The sequence below is a fragment of the Aulostomus chinensis genome, chromosome 3 (assembly GCF_037954235.1).
Source record: "Aulostomus chinensis isolate RoL2024-O1b breed Wild chromosome 3, RoL_Achi_v1.0, whole genome shotgun sequence".
NCBI classification, from domain to species: domain Eukaryota; kingdom Metazoa; phylum Chordata; class Actinopteri; order Syngnathiformes; family Aulostomidae; genus Aulostomus; species Aulostomus chinensis.
Window position 1 is genome coordinate 8,356,959 of NC_141322.1, and position 19,658 is coordinate 8,376,616.

Below are 19,658 nucleotides of genomic sequence, written 5' to 3' on the forward strand. Positions count from 1 at the left end.
CATTTAGGTTTCCGTGGTTTTAACCATAACAACTGCAGAAAACTTGGAATGAAACTAGTCGCGTCCTTAGCAACCACCATAGCAACAGCAGAAAACGTGACACTGTAACGACTCTCTTCCGAGAGGTGAAAGATTCATCGTAATAACGAACAAACCAAAGATTATACACAAGAACTGAGCGAAGATTATGAAAACAAAATGTATATTTCTCGCTAGAAATGTCATCAGAATGCTTTATTAAATCAAAACTATCTTGGAATAAGGCACTTTCCTCTGAAAATGACAGGAGCGGCCGCCATGTTTTTTGTTTGGAGAGGCCCGCATGAAAGAGTCACATGACCTACCAGCGTTCCAATAGAAAAGAATAGGGAAAAAAAACATACACATTTCACAATTTTTAGGCCTTTATCGTAGAACTGATACGTTTTGCACTGTGGACAAACGTAGCCTTGACATGAGACTGGGTTGTCTGACGTCAACTGGGGAGATAATTGGGTGGTGGAAGGAATACTTTGAGGAACTCCTCAATCCCACCAACACATATTCCATGGAGGAAACAGAGTTTGGTGTTTGCTGGGGGGGGGGGGGGGGGGGTTGTTGTCCAATCTCCGAGGCAGAAATTGCCAAGGCAGTTAAGCAACTCCGAGGCGGCAGAGCTCGTGTGGATGAGATCTGCCCTGGGTATCTCAAGGCTCTTGATGTTGTGGGGCTGTCTTGGTTGACACGCAACATTGCGTGGACATCGGGGGCGGTGCCTTTGGAGTGACAGATGGGGGTGGTGGTCCCCATCTTCAACTCTCCAACTACCGGGGATCACACTCCTCAGGTGTGCTGAGGCTGCTGCCCCCATGACCCGGACCAACCAGATAAGCGGAAGATGACAACGATGACAACGAGATTGGTAACACCAGTCAAGTGTCAGCCAAGTTCACTAAATATCTGCGTCCACTGCCAGGCTATTTGATCCAGGAACATTTGCCAATTAAAGTTGTCACCATTGCAGACATTAATACCGGTGTATGCCAGAGGTAACGCATATAAGCAGGGAGTTTGGAGGGGAACTGCAGAGGCCTATCGGTATTCCTGAAATCACCACCTTAACTTAACTTATTGGCACAAAGTGCTCTGTGCAAACAAAAAACACCTACAGCCACTAATTTGTCCCTGTCTCTATTGTGTTTCATAAGGAGCTTCGATTTGAGAAGTGTTTTAAGTCATCAAAGTCAAAGACTAATGTCTACATTTGCAAGCACAAACTGTAGAGCAAGGTGTATTTCCGTTTCTATATTTTGGAATTTAGATGCAATTGGTGTTATTAAGTCATCCATTGGCACTCACATTTCTGAGAAAATCTCACATTTAACCACCACAGAGATAATAACTGCCAATGATGAACCGTCACAACATCAGCAGTCAGTCTCTCCACCCAGCTGTCTTTAACAGGGCAACAACTGTGCAAGCCGGGACCTTCAAACTTGGACCCACCTTGTAAATCATCCCAAAATCTATCGTTATATTTAAGATGTTTCTATGGTGGTTGAACATATCAGCTCTCGGTGTGTTGAAACTGAGCTGTGTGGAAAAAAAAACAGCTATCAACTTGTCCTCCATTGTCAAAAGGACATCACTTCTGAGAATCTTCACCCTGATTTGCTTTTGCATCACAGCTTCAAAATGCTTGAGGGTTTTCCCATTTTTTGGTGCTGCTGTTATAAAAAATTTTGGTCCTCCGTTTGTATTCCTAAACCTGTGGTTGAGAATCTGCTCCTGCTCTAACTCTGCTGGTGCTCTGACTTTGCATGAAAGGAGCCACTTTTGTCACAGTCAGAAACAATCTATTCAGAATCCCACCCCCAAAAAGGGGACTTTTGCAAATGGACAGAAAATGGCCAAAAATATTTAGCTAGATTAAATGCTTCTGACCAAGGTACGGGCAAATAACCTGGAGTTGGTCCCTGAGTGCTGCATGTTGAAGCTCACTGCTCCATAGAGGATAGGTTGAATACAGAGGACAATTTTTACAGCACCTTGTACCTATGGCAAGTAAAGACTTCTTTAAGTGCAATAATTGAGCAGGATGTTGGTATAAAATGTAAATCTGTCATCACATTAAAAAATACAGTCCAGTAGCTGTAAGAAACACAACTTGTGAGATGAACAAAAAACTGATACCTGGCCATCAACTTCTGCCCATGCTCCAGGCACTTTGTCATTTCCTCTGATCCAGTTATGGAGGGCCTCAGCAGGCTGGCTCCAGTCAATCTGGCAGCAGTCAGAAACATTTGTTAGTATCTCTTTGGATATAACTTAAGACTTATCAATTTCATCAGCATAAACCCACTGTAATACTAAATTATAAAAGGAGCTGGATAAATATTTAGGGCTGAAAGAGCAGCTAGAGAAAATGTGGGGGTTAACACCAGTTGTCATTGGAGCACTTGGGGCTTTTACCCCCAAACTGGGAGAGTTGCTCTGCCAGATTCCAGGTACAACTTATATTTAATACAATATTTAATATTTGACATACAATTTGTGTCAAACTGGGGCTTCTGACCTCTAAACTTTAAGTCTGATCACTTTTCAACAAGTCTGATCACTTTTCAACCTGTATCACTAGATTCAGGACTAACTTTCCTACTAAAATGTAAATTCTATGGTAGGATTTGGCCAAAGTCATAGGGTGTATGAAGCTATTTCACAAGAAGAGAAATTCTCATCAAACTGACAGGGCAAAGGAGGGAAGGAAGGGAGGGTTGGGTAAAGTCGGAGCTGTCAGCACAGGTCTGAAAACATCTACGTGCCCGTGACATAAGCCCTTTGACTGCACCGTGTGTGAAGGCTCATTCAACGCTGCTTGCAGCTTTTATTCAATTAAATTTTCTGTCCACAGTGGCTCTGCAGTTTACATTTATAATGAGGTTGCCACCCCAGTATGAGAATTCTTTATGTGCCTCTTGTCTCTCACCTGTCATTCACTCAATACAACTTAAACCAAATAGTAACGATATAATTTTGGATAGAATTGTCAACTCTCTCACTGCAGTGTGTGTCATCGTGCAGTGCACAGAGCTTTGACCCCAAGGGCGGACTCCCCCCCCCACTCCCACCCATATTTTGTATTTTGTGAATCATTGATTATCACTAGGGCAGCATGGTGGTGCAGTGGATATAGAAGCATAGACTGTATGTCAGTTTGTCCTTGCAATTTTACCTTGGCATTTTCTTTCCTCTGGATGCACTCGTATGTGGCTCCCTCCTGTGGCTGAGTGATCCTTGGGGCCTTCCCTGCTGCGATCAGCTTCACTGCCTCCACCTGGAATCAGAGCCAAAAAAAAACAAAGCTATTAAAGGAAAACATTTGTGCCTTATTTCATGGACATGTCATCACAGAGATTATGCTGACAAACTGCAGGGGAAGTGACAAAAAAATGATTAATGATAAACACATCACACAAAACTTAACATTGCTTGCCACTGTGATGAATGAAATGCTAAAAATGAAATCTTGATGGTCATCCCTTCAGTTCTTCTATCTTATCTAGCTGCTTGCCTCACTGCCATGTTGTTGTTGCTGGGTTTGCTTGTGCAAATAAAAGAAACTAGAATGCTGCAAGGGGTATAGAGCAGGCCTCTTCATGTGCAGGGGTGTGCTGTGTTCTGATAGAGTGTGAGGATTGTGAAACCCATTGATGTTTGAGCTGTACATAAAGGACTGGAGAATGTGCCCACTATACGATAGTATAGTATGGTATACTATAGTATAGTATACGATAGTATACTATACGACATGGGTGCACCAAGTGATGCTACCTTAAAGCAGCATAATGTACATTATGTTTGTCAATACAATGCAATTCTATTGTGAGTCAGATTATGTTTGACGCACCAGACTTTCCTCCTGTAACAAGTAAGAATTGACCTGGAGATGTCCTTAAGCTGGGATATTTATCAAACATGAAAGACAAAAAAGACTAACCGTGTGAGGAGATACAACACTTTTGTTTATCACAGAGAATCCTCACCAGACCATCTCAAAAGTGTAATTCAATTTAGAAAGTTTTGCAATTAAACATCACTGAGGTCTCCTGTGCATGCTGACCAAAATGGGAGAAAATCTGATGATTCAGGAGGGGTTTACTCTTGTTATGGGCAAAAATCAGCTATTTCAATCAAAATTGCTGACTTTCTGTAGTATAGATCTACATCTTTATTGACTTCTTTGATTTGGATTGCACTCTTTCTTCACACTTGCATTGTTTTCAGATTCATTCAGATTTAGAAAACATTATCTATCCCTGTGGGAGGCAATTAAGGGGGCAGAGAGCAGTACAGTTGGTTACATAAGTTACACAACAAAAAAAAAGTGCATAATTGAAGTAGTAGTGCACAATCATTTATAATATTATTATTGCACCAACAAGTCCATCCATCCATCGCAACATAGTCCTTGTGGAACAATGGCTGCCCCCTCTCTTCAAGTTGAGAATGCGCTGCTATGTGCTTACTATGTGGTTGTTTTTTGCATGCTGAAATTATTTTTGTCTTTGGGAGGCAGGGAAATATTGTAATGGCCATCAACCAACATAACAGATCTGTCAGCCATTTCTAGGAACCTGCAATCCTCCCTTGACATCACCAACAGTTCATCTAGGTTGTTCTCAAGGAAGTCTGTCTTAAACTGTTTATTCCAGAGCTCCTCAAATATGATGGCAGAAATTCTGTCAATGGTATCTGCTGACTAACAACCCGGACTATCAGTGCATCCACCAAGAGGTCCAATTACTGTCCAGCCCAGCATCGTTTTTGACAGCATATGCCCCATCCATCCATGATCCTAATAACCTCCAGGAGCACCAAAGCACTGGGGACACTTGTGTCTGTCAGTATCTCCACCTCTGTATCTTATTCGGGCAAGCAGACAGCAGACATGCTTTAAGTAAGGCCATCTTCCCAAATCTTGCTGTAGTGGGATGTTGCTTCTGTCGACAGATTTCTCATGTTGCTTTGGTATTTCACAATACACATCACTCTTCAATCCAGAAATTTCCAAATAAAATGCAATGCCACTATCAACAACTATCTCTTGGCCCATGGTGCGCAAAAGAATCCTTTTTTTCCTCCCAGGGAGACCAAGCTTGTCAATCAAGTTTTGTGTATTGCTTTGTCTTTGCTCCTCCAAATATGCACAGTTCTCTTCCATCCCTTTCTCCTTCACATGGCACAAAAGGCTTTGTACATAATAAGCTTCTTCTCAAAATAAGACTCCATGCCATCCAGTTTCTCAGGAGAAGCACTAATCCTACTCCATCCAGCACATCTCAAAACATTTAATTTTGCCATAGATGCAGCTATTTCTGCTTCAAGTTGAAGATGTTCCTTTTATTTCCTTATTTGCTCTTCCTGCTCTTCAAGAGCATTTCCTTGAGCAACTTTTGCCAAGCCAGTAAAGCACACTGTAAGATATTGCTGTAACTATACAGCCAATTTTCAAAAGTAAAATACTGTTCTCATGTTAAATAGTTAAGTACTGTAGTAAGCAATGCATTGTGGGAAGTTTAACCTATCAAGGCCTTAAACCGTATGATGCCATTTTAAATTACGGTACACAACAGTATTTTTTGAAAACTGTTGGGAAAATTGGGAGTGTTGGGGATTTTTGAGCACGGTCAGACATTTGTTACATCTTGAGTCTACTGCTTTTGGTCAATTTTCTTTTATAAATACAAAAATAATTAGCTATCAACTCTTGGAAGGACTTCTGCAAACAACATTTGGATAGAAGAATTTCCAGAAGAGGACGCACAATTTAGATGACATGTGCTACACAACATCGAGTGTTGTTCAACATCCATCTTGTCTAGCATCAGCAAAGTAAACGGTAATTAAATAATCTTATCTTATCATATGCTCGTATTGTCTTGCTAGTGAAAATTTAATCTATTCGTGAGGCTTAGACTTCAATATCAAAAACAATAAGTTTGGATGCACATCAGCAGATGCAGCAAATAAATAGCTTAGCATAATCAGCCTAGCATAACATAGTCTATGCCTTGCGATTATAGGGACCATATTGAAACATTGTGAGTTTTATTTTGCTTCACAGAGTTAACCAGGAAAGCTTTGAACTTTGCCTATGTAAATCTTTCACTGCATAGCTCACAAAGTCAAGTGCCCTAACTCTTTAAGAGTCTTCTTATGGTGCCAAAAGCAGCCATGTATCACAGCAAATGCATACATTGTATTATTGCATTGTATTATTGTGTTTGTGTTTCTTGTTCTTGTGACATTGGGAACACTGAAATAATTCTGCAGAGAGGAACAGCAGCTACCAAAGTGATGGTCTCCTGAATCCACAAAAAGTAAAAACACATGCCTCCCTCACAGAAACTATTTTAATGATGCATGCTATTGATGCATAATGTCAATGTGTTCAGCATTCTGTTTCAAAATGTCAATGCACATTCAATGCAGCTAAAGTTTGCTTTACCATACCCATCTATCGTCGTCTTCCGCTTATCCCTTACTAGTAAGGGTCATGGGGGGGGGGGGGGGGCTGGAGCCTATCCCAGCATCTACAGGCAAGAGGCGGGGTACACCCTGGACAGGTCGCCAGTCCATCGCAGGGCCAACATACAGAGACGAGCAACCAGTCACACTCACATTCATACCTACGGTCAATTTAGAGAATCCAATCAGCCTAGTCCCCAAATTGCATGTCTTTGGACGGTGGGAGGAAGCCGGAGTACCCGGAGAGAACCCATGCAGGCACGGGGAGAACATGCAAACTCCACACAGAAAGATCCTGCGCCCGAGCCGGGACCCGAACCCGGAACCTTCTTGCTGTGAGGCCACAGTGCTAACCACTGCACCACCGTGCGGCCCCAGTTTGCTTTACCCTTGTCGCAAATTGTTCAATATGTTTAAAGTAAAGACAGAATTTTATCTTTTTATAGTCCAAAAAGACACTATTTTGTTGTTTCTGTGTGCCAGAAATCAGTCCCTCTTTTTTGTCTTTTTTTTTTTAAAGTAGCTGGGCTTTCCAGACGTGAGTTTCCGAAAGGCCTGTCCATGAAGGTATATTGGCTATTTTAAACCATCATTTAATGTCCTTAATTCATCCTTCCTTCTGTTTATTGATTCATGAAAGGCAGTAAAACCATCAGATAATTGCATGATGGCATCAAGCTGAGATTTGACCTGCAAAATACTTTTTTCTTCCCTCATGAGGTCATTGAGAGACAAAATCAAAACATTCATTTTGTCCACTTCCCTTTTATGCTCCTTTTGAATTGATTCAGTTTCATTCATTATGGGCTTTTCCATGAATTTTTTTTGTCTATTCAGGTTTACCAAGAGTTGAATCAGCATTTGTTGCACTCATTTTGCATGCACAGATGCACAGAAAAAGATCACCAAGAGAATCCGATGCAAAACCAACAATATCAACAGCTGACAAAGCCCCTCATAACTTCAGAAAATCCAACGCTGCAAAGCAAACCACTGAATAGCCAGATGTCACAGTCCAAACACTGCATCAACAACACAGCAATTTCCATTCCGCAGCAACCACTTCAAACTGTTTCCAACAGACAAATATAACAGCAGAACTCAAATAGCTTGCATACCGCTGAAGTGGTGTTGCCTAGCTTATGCGATTTTAGGTGTCCTGACAGGGATTGATTATTAAATTTCATCCATTTGCCCCGTGTCCAAAGTGTGGCTTAATAAATCTCTTGGAGCTCCAATTCAACTCAGTTTGTTTTATTTTGCTGAAGCACTTTACCTGTCAATAAATCTTTGCTTCAAATATGTTGTGTTTACATATTACTGCAGATAAACACAAACAGCAAAAAACACTTTCCAAAGTTTAAAAAAAATTAATTTGATTGTGCTGAGCAATCAAAAAACAGACAAAAGGGGTCATCAAAAGTGAACCCCCCCCACCCTCTCAGTTTATTCATAAAAAAAAAAACGCCAAGTGAACAGCTAATTTTACTACTAGCTTCTGCTGTGGTACATGTGATTCACATCCTTGTATGTGACAATATGACATACAAAGGAACCCAACAAAAATACCACACAATAGCTGGCAGTCGGAACGGTGGTGCAGGGCTTAGCACTATCGCTTCACAGAATAAAGGTTTTGGGTTCGAGTCCTGGCTCTAGCACGGGATCTTCCTGTGTGGAGTCTGCAGGTTCTCCCTGTGTCTGCATGGGTTCTTTCCGGGTACTCTGGCTTCCTCTCTAAGTCCAAAGACCTGCAAATGGGGACGAGGCTAACTGGATACTCTAAATTGACCATAGCTATGACTGTGACTGCGAATGGTTATCTGTCTATATATGTTGGCCCTGTGATGAACTGACGACCAGTCCAAGGTGTACCATGCCTCTCGCCCAAAAGCTGCTTGGATAGGCTCCTGCCTTCACTCTGCAGTCCATCTTATCCCAAACCATATTGATTGGGTTTAGGTCAGGTGACTTTGGAAGACAGGCCATCTGGTGCAGCACTCCGTCACTCCCGTTCTTGGTCAAATAGCCCTTACACAGCCTTGAGGTGTGTTTGGGGTCATTGTCCTGTTGAAAATTAGATGCTGATCCAACTAAACACAAGCTGGATGGGATGGCATGTCGCTGCAGTGATGGAGGTGCAGAGGACAGACTGGATGATATCAGTGTAGAAGATGGTCAGCAGTTCCTGTGGTAAGTTAAACTTGCTGAGCTGTCGTAGCAAGTACATCTTCTGATAGGCCTTCTGCCAGACACTGTCTATGTGGAAAGTCCACTTCAGGTCCAGAGAGAGGGTGGTTCCAAGAAACTTGAAGGTATCCACTGTAGACACTGTGCTGTTGAGGATGGTGAGAGGGCGGAGTGTCAGGGCTTCTTCTAAAGTCCACTGTCATCTCCACAGTCTTGAGTGGGTTTAGCTCCAGGTGGTTCTGACTACACCAGTGGGCAAGCTGTTCCACCTCCCATCTGTAAACAGACTCGTCACCATCCTGGATCAGACCAATGATAGTGGTGTCATCCGCAAACTTCAGGAGTTTCACAGAAGGGTCCCCTGATGTGCAATCATCCCTCCCTTTCTTAACTGGTAAACAAATTGGCCTCATAAAAAGATTGAGGAAAAATACCTCTGGAAATACAATGTTTAATCATTCTTGATAACAAAAGGCGGCTGCACGGTGGTGCAGTGGATAGCACTGTGGCCTCACAGCAAGGAGGTTCCGGGTTCGAGTCTCGGCTCGGGCGCGGGATTTTTCTGTGTGGAGTTTGCATGTTCTCCCCGTGCCTGCGTGGGTTCTCTGCGTGTACTCCGGCTTCCTCCCACTGTCCAAAGACATGCAATTTGGGGACTAGGCTGATTGGATTCTCTAAATTGACCATAGGTATGAATGTGAGTGTGAATGGTTGTTCGTCTCTGTATGTTGGCCCTGCGATGGACTGGCGACCTGTCCAGGGTGTACCCTGCCTCTTGCCCGTAGATGCTGGGATATGCTCCAGCCCCCCCGCGACCCTTACTAGTAAGGACTAAGCGGAAGATGATGATGGACGACGATGGATAACAAAAGGGTGATGAAGTCAGTGTGGGCCACACACACACACACATCCTCCCTCTGCCACTTATATCTTTGTGAGGACTTTCATAGACACAATGCATTCCCTAGCCCAGTGGTTCTCAATTTTTTTCAGTACCTTCATGTACCCCCTGGAGTACCTCCACGTACCCCCAGGGGTATGCGTACCTCCATTTGAGAACCAGTGCTTTAGCCCTAAACCTAACCATCTCAACTGACTGCCTGACCCTAACCTTGACCCTAAACCTGACCATAACCTCGAAAATCAAGTCTTGATCCTCAAAGAGCCTTTTGAAGATGTGAGGACCGACTGAAATGTCCTCACTTTCCAAAAATGTACATCACAAGGCAGTTAAAACCAAGTCAGTGGCAGTTAATGCCCAACCTGAGGCTGTTTTGTGAATAGTTTGTTTTGGTTTTGATCTAAAACATTGGTCTAAAGCTAAATTTGAGGCTTTCAAATAAATGACAAATATTTTGACTGCTGATTAACCCCTAGTCATTTCTTGAAACCAAATCAGCAAAAAACTCACACTTCTACATCAAACTGCACCCACTTCCAGTTTGGGCCCCCTCAAAGTGAGGAAACAGATGCATACATTTTTTTGCCTAGATATAGATAATGTTATCCTGGTTATCATCGATGAGCAAGTATCTCCAATTTTGTCTTCTACAAACATTGTGATTACTGAACATGGATCCTTAAATGTGTTATCAGTTTGAGTGACTCCATCCATCCCAACCATATAACTCATCTTTTGTCTTTGTTGTCTTCTGACTCAAATTATTGTGACCTGAGTAATATTTTTTTCTGGGAAAATTTATATCCAAACACTCTCTTGTCTGCTTTTTCTAGCCAAGCTGATAGCCCTGCTTGCCATGGAGCTCCACCAATGCAACCTTAAAACCCTAGCTTCTTTTCCATCCATCCATTTTCTATACTGCTTATTATTTAAGGGGTGTGGGGGGGGGGGTCTATCTATAGACAAACAACCATTCAAACTCACATCCAGACTTACAGTCAATTTAGAGTTTCCCATTTTTCAGAGATTTGAACCTAGTCCCCTCTTGCATGTCTTTGAATTGTGGAAGGAATTCAGAGTACCTGGAGAGAACCCACACAGGCACAGGGAGAACATGCAAACTCCGCACAGAAAAACCCTTGTCTTGAAACGGGGCTCGAACCCAGAACCTTCTTGCTGTGACAGCGCTCACCACTGCACCACTGTGCCACCTCCTACCTTCTTTTGTGTGGATGAATCCGCCTTCAGTTACACTTACAGTGCCTTTGACTCCCTCTGGAAAGAGAAATCTCTTGTAGATCGTATTGACAGTGTCATTTGGTTCAACACCACATTCCCTCTGCAACAGGATTGGACCAGTGTCCAGCCCATCATCAGCCCAGAAAACTGTGAACCCAGCCTTTGTGTCCCCATGAATCAAAGTCCTGTGTGGTAAGGGACAAAGGGTAGACAATGAATGAATCACAATGCCCCTCCACACAACCAAACACCAAACCCCCACCTCAACAAGAACATGTACATTACTTACCAGTTGATAGAAGAGGCTCCCCTATGGCGAGGCAGCAGTGATGGGTGGTAGATGATGGAGCGGTGTTTGGGATGGTTGATGACCTCCATGGGGATGAATTGGGAGCAGAATGGCAGTACGTTGAGTTCAGCACCTGTAGATTTGTACTGGGCCACCACCTCAGGGATGGCCTGGCCCCTTACACGCCAGCGAGGAAACTTGAAAACGGCGACATTATCCTTCTCTGCTTCCATGGCTGTGGGAAAAAAAATTCACATATCTATCTATCTATCTATCTATCTATCTATCTATCTATCTATCTATCTATAAGAGCAAGACATTTCAGTCATCTTATCATAGTCAAACTTGATGCATTGCTGGCACTTCCTGAAACACTGAAGTGCAGTGTCGAGTTGATATGGTAATATATAATAATATCAATATGTCTGTGTAGGTTCTCATTCATCCAGGTCATCGTAGATCGAAGCGAAGTAAAATCTGGTCAACTGGACGTAAGTTTATCTTGAAGACGTTTCACCTCTCATCCGAGAGGCTTCTTCAGTTCTAGTGAAGAGTGTGGAAACTCCAGCTTATAAACCTATGTGGGAGTGGTCAGTGCTATTGTGGTGGAACCGACCCTCCCGAGACTCACCTGGCCTCCCCAAACGACAGTCGTTGTGCGGTGTCAGGGAGTTTCAGGGGTGTCAGCTGGAGTTTCCACACTCTTCACTAGAACTGAAGCAGCCTCTCGGATGAGAGGTGAAACGTCTTCAAGATAAACTTACGTCCAGTTGACCAGATTTTACTTCGCTTCGATCAATAATATCAATAGTATGTCACAGATTTAAGTCAGAACCATTATATCAATGTGAGAGCTAGATCAGTCAAGGAGGTTTTGTGATGTCACATCTGATCAAAGTCAAACTTAGTGCATTGCTGGCACTTCCTGAAACACTGAAGTACAGTGTCGAGTTGATATGGTAATATATAATAATGTCAATAGTATGTCACAGATTTAAGTCAGAACCATTATGTCAATGTGAGAGCTAGATCAGTCAAGGAGGTTTTGTGATGTCACATCTGATCGAAGTCAAACTTAGTGCATTGCTGGCACTTCCTGAAACACTGAAGTACAGTGTCAAGCTGATCTGGTAATATATAATAATGTCAAAAGTATGTCAGAGACTTAAGTCAGAACCATTATATCAATGTGAGAGCTAGATCAGTCAGGGAGGTTTTGTGATGTCACATCTGATCGAAGTCAAACTTAGTGCATTGCTGGCACTTCCTGAAACACTGAAGTACCGTGTCAAGTTGATATGGTAATATATAATAATGTCAAAAGTATGTCAGAGACTTAAGTCAGAACCATTATATCAATGTGAGAGCTAGATCAGTCAAGGAGGTTTTGTGATGTCACATCTGATCGAAGTCAAACTTAGTGCATTGCTGGCACTTCCTGAAAAAATGAAGTGCAGTGTCGAGTTGAGATCTGGTAATATATAATAATGTCAATAATATGTCAGAGATTTAATTCAGAACCATTACATCAATGTGAGAGCTAGATCAGTCAAGGAGGTTTTGTGATGTCAAATTTCATGGCCTTTCAAACAAGGGGAACTGAAGAAGAATTCTCTGATTTGACAATGTATTCTATTACTCTAAGGGTTATTTCTACTCATTATGACAAATTTGGAAGGCACTGTTTGTGATATTCTCACCCAGGGGGTCTGCCTTGCCATCTGTGTCAGGGATGGTGAAGACTCCAACAATGGTGTGGCCATTCTTCCTTAGCTCTTTATAAACCTCTTGGCCAAACATACTCTGACCAATCACAGCAATCTTCATTTTCACAGCTCACAATGTTCTGGAGCATGAATACAAAGTGAATTATTACAAGGGAAAGTGAGGGAAAGTAAGACCATCTATTCATCAAATATATTTTCTGCTTAAGTTTGCAACTGGTACATTCATTCTTTACACTTATCAGTGATTGAGGAAAAAAAAGTATTGATGAATACTTTAATTATAGATCAGACAATAAATGACTAAATGTGACTTTAGTTTGAATGTATGGGATCATTTCATTCAACCATTCTTTCTTTATGTAAACATGCCAAAGTCTTTGTTGGAGAACTAGGTCCAAAGAGCAAATTGGGCAACTGAATGCTGCTTTCATCATACATAACTTTAACATGTTTTTCTGATGAGCAGGACTGTGCTACACAGGTTATATGGGCAACAGATTTGTACATAAAGTAATAAGCAGAATCAATAGGTTTTCAGAAATATTCAGAGTTCAATATTGCCATCAGCAGTTTGGATACTTTTTAATATCATTTGGTTTTCCTGTAACAACTTCAGTGTAACGTTCTTTTTTTGTTTTTTTTACACCAGTTATGAGCTGCAACAAAGCGAAAACATTTAACTCTGTCAGTAAGAAAAGGGATCTGTTGTCCTGTAAACTTCCTCCAGCCAATTACATCAGCCAACTGAACTCTTGACTCTGATTATACCCAATCAAATGCACAGAGGAATTAGAGAATTGGAAGAGAAAACTTTGCTTCACAAACTTTATCAAGTCATGCACACATAATATGGAACTGTGACGATAATCCAAACAATAGTGTTCGTGAATTTGTGTGTGTGAACATAATGCATAATAGAAAGACTGAAGATGAAGTAAAACATTTTGTTCTTACCTACCCCTGCCTGTGGACCAAGAACTCCTCTGCCTGCCTGAAAAGAGTGATCGCACAGAGACAGTTGCTTTTATTTTCCTCCCCCAGTCACACATGCAGGCAACCCAATTGCGTAATACAGAGGTCAAGCAGAGCGATTGGACAGAGACTGCAGTGGGTAGCCTATCAGCTGCTGAAGTCTGTGAATGAACCCATTCACACTGACAGTGAGAAATTCACCAGGCAAATCGTTATAACATGTCTTTGATAGAGGATATGGTTTTATTTTTCAATACAACTTTATGAATTGTTTTGTCTATAAAAGCAAGAAATCTATGTTTTTCTGTATATATCTATTATGAATGTAATGTTAATTTCATTTGTATCGAAACAAATCAAAACAAAAGTTATTAAAGTAAATAAAATACTTTCTGGATATCTTTGGGATCATGAGAAACCCAGGATGAGCCAGAAAAAAACTAACCAACCCATGGTCTAGTGGTGGAATATGGCTACCAGATATCTACCAGTATTACCTTTAATTCACAATGTCCTCTGCAGTGGGCATACAATACGGAGCGACAGATTGAAAGTTGGGAATGGCTAGAAGAACAGTTAATATCAAAATATAGTAAGGAGCTGACTGTTACAAATTTATGTTATAATCCTTCTAAAATTAGATTGAAGAACCCGGTGCTGAAGTTTTCATGTGAAATAGTGACTGTCCTACATATCATACAAGTATCTGTCCTTCAATGGATATTCAATACCCTCATGTCCACTGTGGTATAATCCCTTGTTTGTAGCAGGTGGTGAAACTCTCACAGAATGTGGCAACAATTTAACTAACATCAGATGGAACAAACTGTAGACAATGGGAAAACGAAAACCTTCATGAACTTAAAAACACAATTTGGGTTGACAGATTTTAATTTCTTAACGTATAACTTAATCTACTCCATGATGAAATCATTATTGTCCAAGGGTATACAACTGGGGACAAATACTGGAGAGCAAACTAATAGCAGCCATAAAAAGAAAGGGCTCTATGTCTACTATGTATAAAGTACCATCTGCAATTAACCCCTGTACAAACTTACAAACTAAATGTCAATGGGAACGTGATGTGGATCTGCCCATCTATGGATTGGCAATGAAATGGGGCCCTTAGAAAGAGTACAACCATCTCAAAATGCATCAGATAAAAAATAATCCAGTCTAAAATAATTCAAAGGGCTTACATGACCCCGGAAACAATGAGCAAAACCGATCCCTTGGTGTCAAATGTGGCATGGTTGTGGTTCATGCACATTTTATGAAATTGTCCTTCTGTTAAACAATTCTGGCAAGATATTGTTAATGATTTAACCCCTATACTCAATACTGAAATTCCACTTTGTCTGATTGTATGTCTATTTGGAGTTGAGATTTATGGTATACAGTCAGGAAATATGCAATATATTCTCTCACTTGCTTTCTTGGAGGCAAAAAGGTCTATCCTTATTAAATGGAAAGAATGCAAAAACAACTGCTTCAGTATAGATCTCTGGCAAAATGAATCATGGACATTCTTGCTATGGAACAGGCTGCCTCATTTCTCAATCCACTGGAAAGGCCAAATGTCGGGCAAGGCCTCTTGGATTTCAGGAAAAATTTAATGTACACTATGTTTAACTGTAGTTGGCACGGTGGTGCAGTGGTTAGCACTGTCGCCTCACAGCAAGAAGGTTCTGGACCCAAGTCCCAGCTCGGGCACGGGATCTTTCTGTGTGGAGTTTGTATGTTCTCCACATGCCTGCTTGGATTCTCTCCGGGTACTTCGGCTTCTTCACACCGTCCAAAGACATGCAATTGGGGACTAGGCTAATTGTATACTCTAAACTGACCATAAGTATTGATATGAGTGTGAATGGTTGTTTGTCTCTATATGTTGGCCCTGCGATGGACTGGTGACCTGTACGGGGTGTACCCCGCCTCTCACTCGTAGCCGCTGGAATAGGCTCCAGCCCCCAGCGACCCTTAACAGGAATAAGTGGAAGATAATGGATGGATGGATGGATGTTTAAATGTACTTAACTGCAGCTAAACCCCCCCCCCCTTCTCTGTTGTCTTGTATTGTTATGTGATATGATTGTGAAAAAGAAAAAGAAAAAAAAAGTACACCTAATAATAGTCCATGAGCAAGCACATCCTGCAACAGTGTCGACAAAAACTTTCCTTTTGACAGGCAGGAATGTCGAGCAGATCCAGACTCAATGCTAATGAACAGGCTGCAGGAAAGCAGGGTAGAGAAAAAGACAGTTGATGGAAAAAGACATATATACAGAAGGGGAGAGAGAGCAGAGAGAGGCGGAGATAGAGAGAGAAAGAAAGGAGGGAGAGAATGACATACAGATGGGGGCTAGTGCAGTATTTCTAATATGAATACTACTAGAACTTTTATTTTACTCTATATCTCCAATACTCAGGCAACAACGAAGCATGTTTGAATCATTTGTAACAACTTTATTTATATCTGCCTAACTGTACAGTCATAATACTCTGTGTCCCACAGCACTAACCAGTGGCCTGGCTGCTAGTACTACAGAACTAACATTAATACTGATGCTAAGCATCAAGGGTGGCAGATCAAGCCACTTCAGTTCCATAGCCTGCTCAAGCACCAGGGTAAATCAGTGATCTGGGAAGAAGGGAAGCAAAAAGGTGGAGAATAAGTTATTAACAAGTATGAGTACAGGAGGAGCGAGAAGATGAGGGAGAAGCCCAGTGTATTCAAAATAATACTTCTTTCATCAAATAGGAAGGTCTTAGATTAAATCTTAATTCTTCATTGAATCTTTCTATTTTTTCAGGTTGAAATTTCAATGGAAAGTCACTTTGAACAAAAATTGTGGCTTTTTGATCACAGGTCACAAATAGCATTTTCTCAGGGAGAGAAGGCCAATATGAACACTTCATGCATAACTCCTTTATTTTGAGAAAAACTGACTGAAATCCACCTGTAACTTATTATTTATGCATTTTTCTATGTTTTCAGGTTGAAATTTCACTGAGAAGTCACTTTGAACAAAATTTATGGCTTTTTTTGATCACAGGTCACAAAAAGTTTTCTCAGCAAGAGAAGGCCAAAATGAATACTTCATGCTGAGCTCCCTTATTTTATGTAAAACTGACTGAAATTCACCTGTAACTTCAAGTTTATGCATCTCTCTAGGTTTTCAGGTTGACATTTCACTTAAAAGTCACTTTGAACAATAGTTATGGCTTTTTTTGATCACAGGTCACAAATAGCGTTTTCTCAGTGAGAGAAGGTCTAATGCAAAAAACGCTATAATGCCCAAGAGTAGATGTGCTGTGAATTTCAGCCATCTAGGAGCTAAGGGGCCCAAGCACGGTCCCGGGGCATCCACTAACCCTAAGGGGTTCCTCAAAGTCTGGCCCTGCTTCCCTGGTTTCATTTGAGCTGAAGCCAGCAAAGTCACACCAATGATTGATGTCAGTGAGAGGACTGATTCTGACATTTTCAGTCATCTAGAAGTTACAGAGCTGAAACATAGACCCCAAAGCCCCTTCAATGTTTGTTTCCAGAGATATCGTAGTAATGACAGTGCACCTCCTTTATGAAGAAAAAAAAAACTGCTGCTGTCTTTGGGGCTTGTGTTTTGGGGCATTATACTATGTGTGTAAAGTTTGGTGTATGTAGCCCAAGTAGAAATACCAGAACCCAGATTTGATCCTCAATTCTGTTCCAAAAGGCTCTCGGAGTGCAGAAGTCACAGACCCTGATTTTGCCCAGTTTCACAAGGGGATAGTTTTTTCTCTTTTAACCTAGGAAGTTGAAATTTTAGTATGTTGTTCTGTCCTCCATAAGGATAGCATCTGTGGTGGTTTGACCCCCCTAAGTCCTTTCTGCTATCTGTAAAGGGCGTGGCAAAGTCCAGTAAAGTCTATCAATTAAGCATCATAACTTGGTCAAAGTTGCTCCAAATGAGATAAGATTTCTGGGATGAGTTCACACCTCTGCCAGAAACCATCCATCCTTCGTCATCTTCCGCTTATTCCTTACTAGTAAGGGTCGCGGGGGGGGCTGGAGCCTATCCCAGCATCTACGGGCGAGAGGCGGGGTACACCCTGGACAGGTCGCCAGTCCATCGCAGGGCCAACATACAGAGACGAACAACCATTCACACTCACATTCATACCTACGGTCAATTTAGAGAATCCAATTAGCCTAGTCCCCAAATTGCATGTCTTTGGACAGTGGGAGGAAGCCGGAGTACCCGGAGAGAACCCACGCAGGAACGGGGAGAACATGCAAACTCCACACAGAAAGATCCCACCCCCGAGCCAGGACTCAAACCCGGAACCTTCTTGCTGTGAGGCCACAGTGCTAACCACTGCACCACCATGCAGCCCTCTGCCAGAAACCAATATTTAAAATTTTGAAGCCCCACCACCTTCCTGAAGCTACTTCCTGTTTGGGAGGGGGTTCTAGAATTATTCCACCAGATTATGATTTTATCAATTTTAGAGGCCTCACAGTTCAAGTTTCAGGTCTGTATCCACTGTAGAGGCCAAATGAGAGCAAAAGAGCAACAGGGTCAAAGGGTCAACAGGCCTCATGTCTCAGCCAGGCCTCAAAGGGTTAAGTGAGCCTTTTGGAGCTTCTTTGAAAAAAGGCCTGAAACCAATCTTGTTCCAAAACAAACATGAAGAAGGATCTTTGGAACATTTTCACATATTTAAGACCGCCTTGACTCCTTTTTATAGCAGGTGTCACTGAACAGCACAAAGCCTGCTGTTTCAGCCCATCAGGCCTCATTTCCTGATAAATTATTATTGTTTGAAACAAAGCTTAATATCAATTATTTATTTTTATTGTCATCATTTTGAACACTTGAGAAGAGAAACACAATAAAAACATTTGAAAAGGAAGGATCAAGGTGTTGTTGTACTGCAATACCTACTGAACAGCATCAGAGACATTCAGTTATTGATTGCCTGAATGATTGATTTACCCCAGAAGAGGAACAGCTTTGTTGGAGCAGTAAAAATACATATATCGGAACGAAAAAAAATTACATTTGAAAAGAAATGACATGACATTACCAGCACAATATATAAAGAACAGTTAGGATGAATTTAACTTACCAAATAGTTTGGATTTCTTTAATTACGTCCTTGATTAACCCAGACATAAGTGTGGTTTGTTCCACTCAATAATAAATCTGTAAATAAAGCATGAAATGATAGAACGAAAAGGCCACCTTTGAGTGAATGCGTTAGCCTATGTGACGGATGTGACGTCAGCAGACCGCGACCATTCGTTTTCATCATTGTTTATATTCTTAATGCTGATTGTTAGATCTATAATGGTGACAAATGTACTTTGTAGGTAGAATAAACATCCAGAAATTAAATGAATTTGTTGATTGTCTCATTAATCAAAAGATAAAGTATTAAAAATATTTGGGTTTTTTTTTCCTCGGATTGAGCGATAACTTCCGGATTTTGTCACGGAAGAACGAGGGGCCGACTTCCCCGGAAGCAGATGTTTGTAATTCCGGGGGCACTAAAATCTATTTCATATGATTTTTATTGAACAGCTGTTGTCAACAATCACACAAACAAATACAAACAAGCGTAGCTATTTTGTATTTTGATGGTAATTCCTGGGCCAATATGTTTTATATTATTTTTATTCGTCAACAATCACACAAATATATTATCAACTCAGATAACGACGCAATGTAACGACAAAATAAAATGACATAAAAGCCATTTAGGTTTCCGTGGTTTGAACCATAACAACTGCAGGAAACGCAACACTGTAACGAGTCTCTTCCGAGAGGTGAAAGATTCATCGTAATAA

The 19,658-nt window shown here is 41.4% G+C and overlaps 1 protein-coding gene across 2 annotated transcripts in view; it reads right to left on the minus strand.

Annotated features, from left to right (window-relative positions):
• Positions 1–19,038, minus strand: part of LOC147267556 (cytosolic 10-formyltetrahydrofolate dehydrogenase-like) — a 100,227-nt gene extending 81,189 nt beyond the window's left edge. The window contains exons 1-7 of one of the 2 annotated variants that reach the window (XM_086198468.1): positions 18,938–19,038; positions 13,808–13,844; positions 12,827–12,972; positions 11,127–11,361; positions 10,857–11,022; positions 3,212–3,313; positions 2,173–2,262 (exon numbers count right to left, since the gene is read on the minus strand). In XM_086198468.1, the coding sequence (XP_086054594.1) occupies positions 2,173–2,262; positions 3,212–3,313; positions 10,857–11,022; positions 11,127–11,361; positions 12,827–12,953 (720 nt within the window). In that variant the 5' untranslated portion in view covers positions 12,954–12,972; positions 13,808–13,844; positions 18,938–19,038. The remainder of the gene's footprint in view (positions 1–2,172; positions 2,263–3,211; positions 3,314–10,856; positions 11,023–11,126; positions 11,362–12,826; positions 12,973–13,807; positions 13,845–18,937) is intronic. The other variant, XM_086198469.1, reaches the window with a different exon arrangement.
• Between the last annotated feature and the right edge of the window lie 620 nt (positions 19,039–19,658).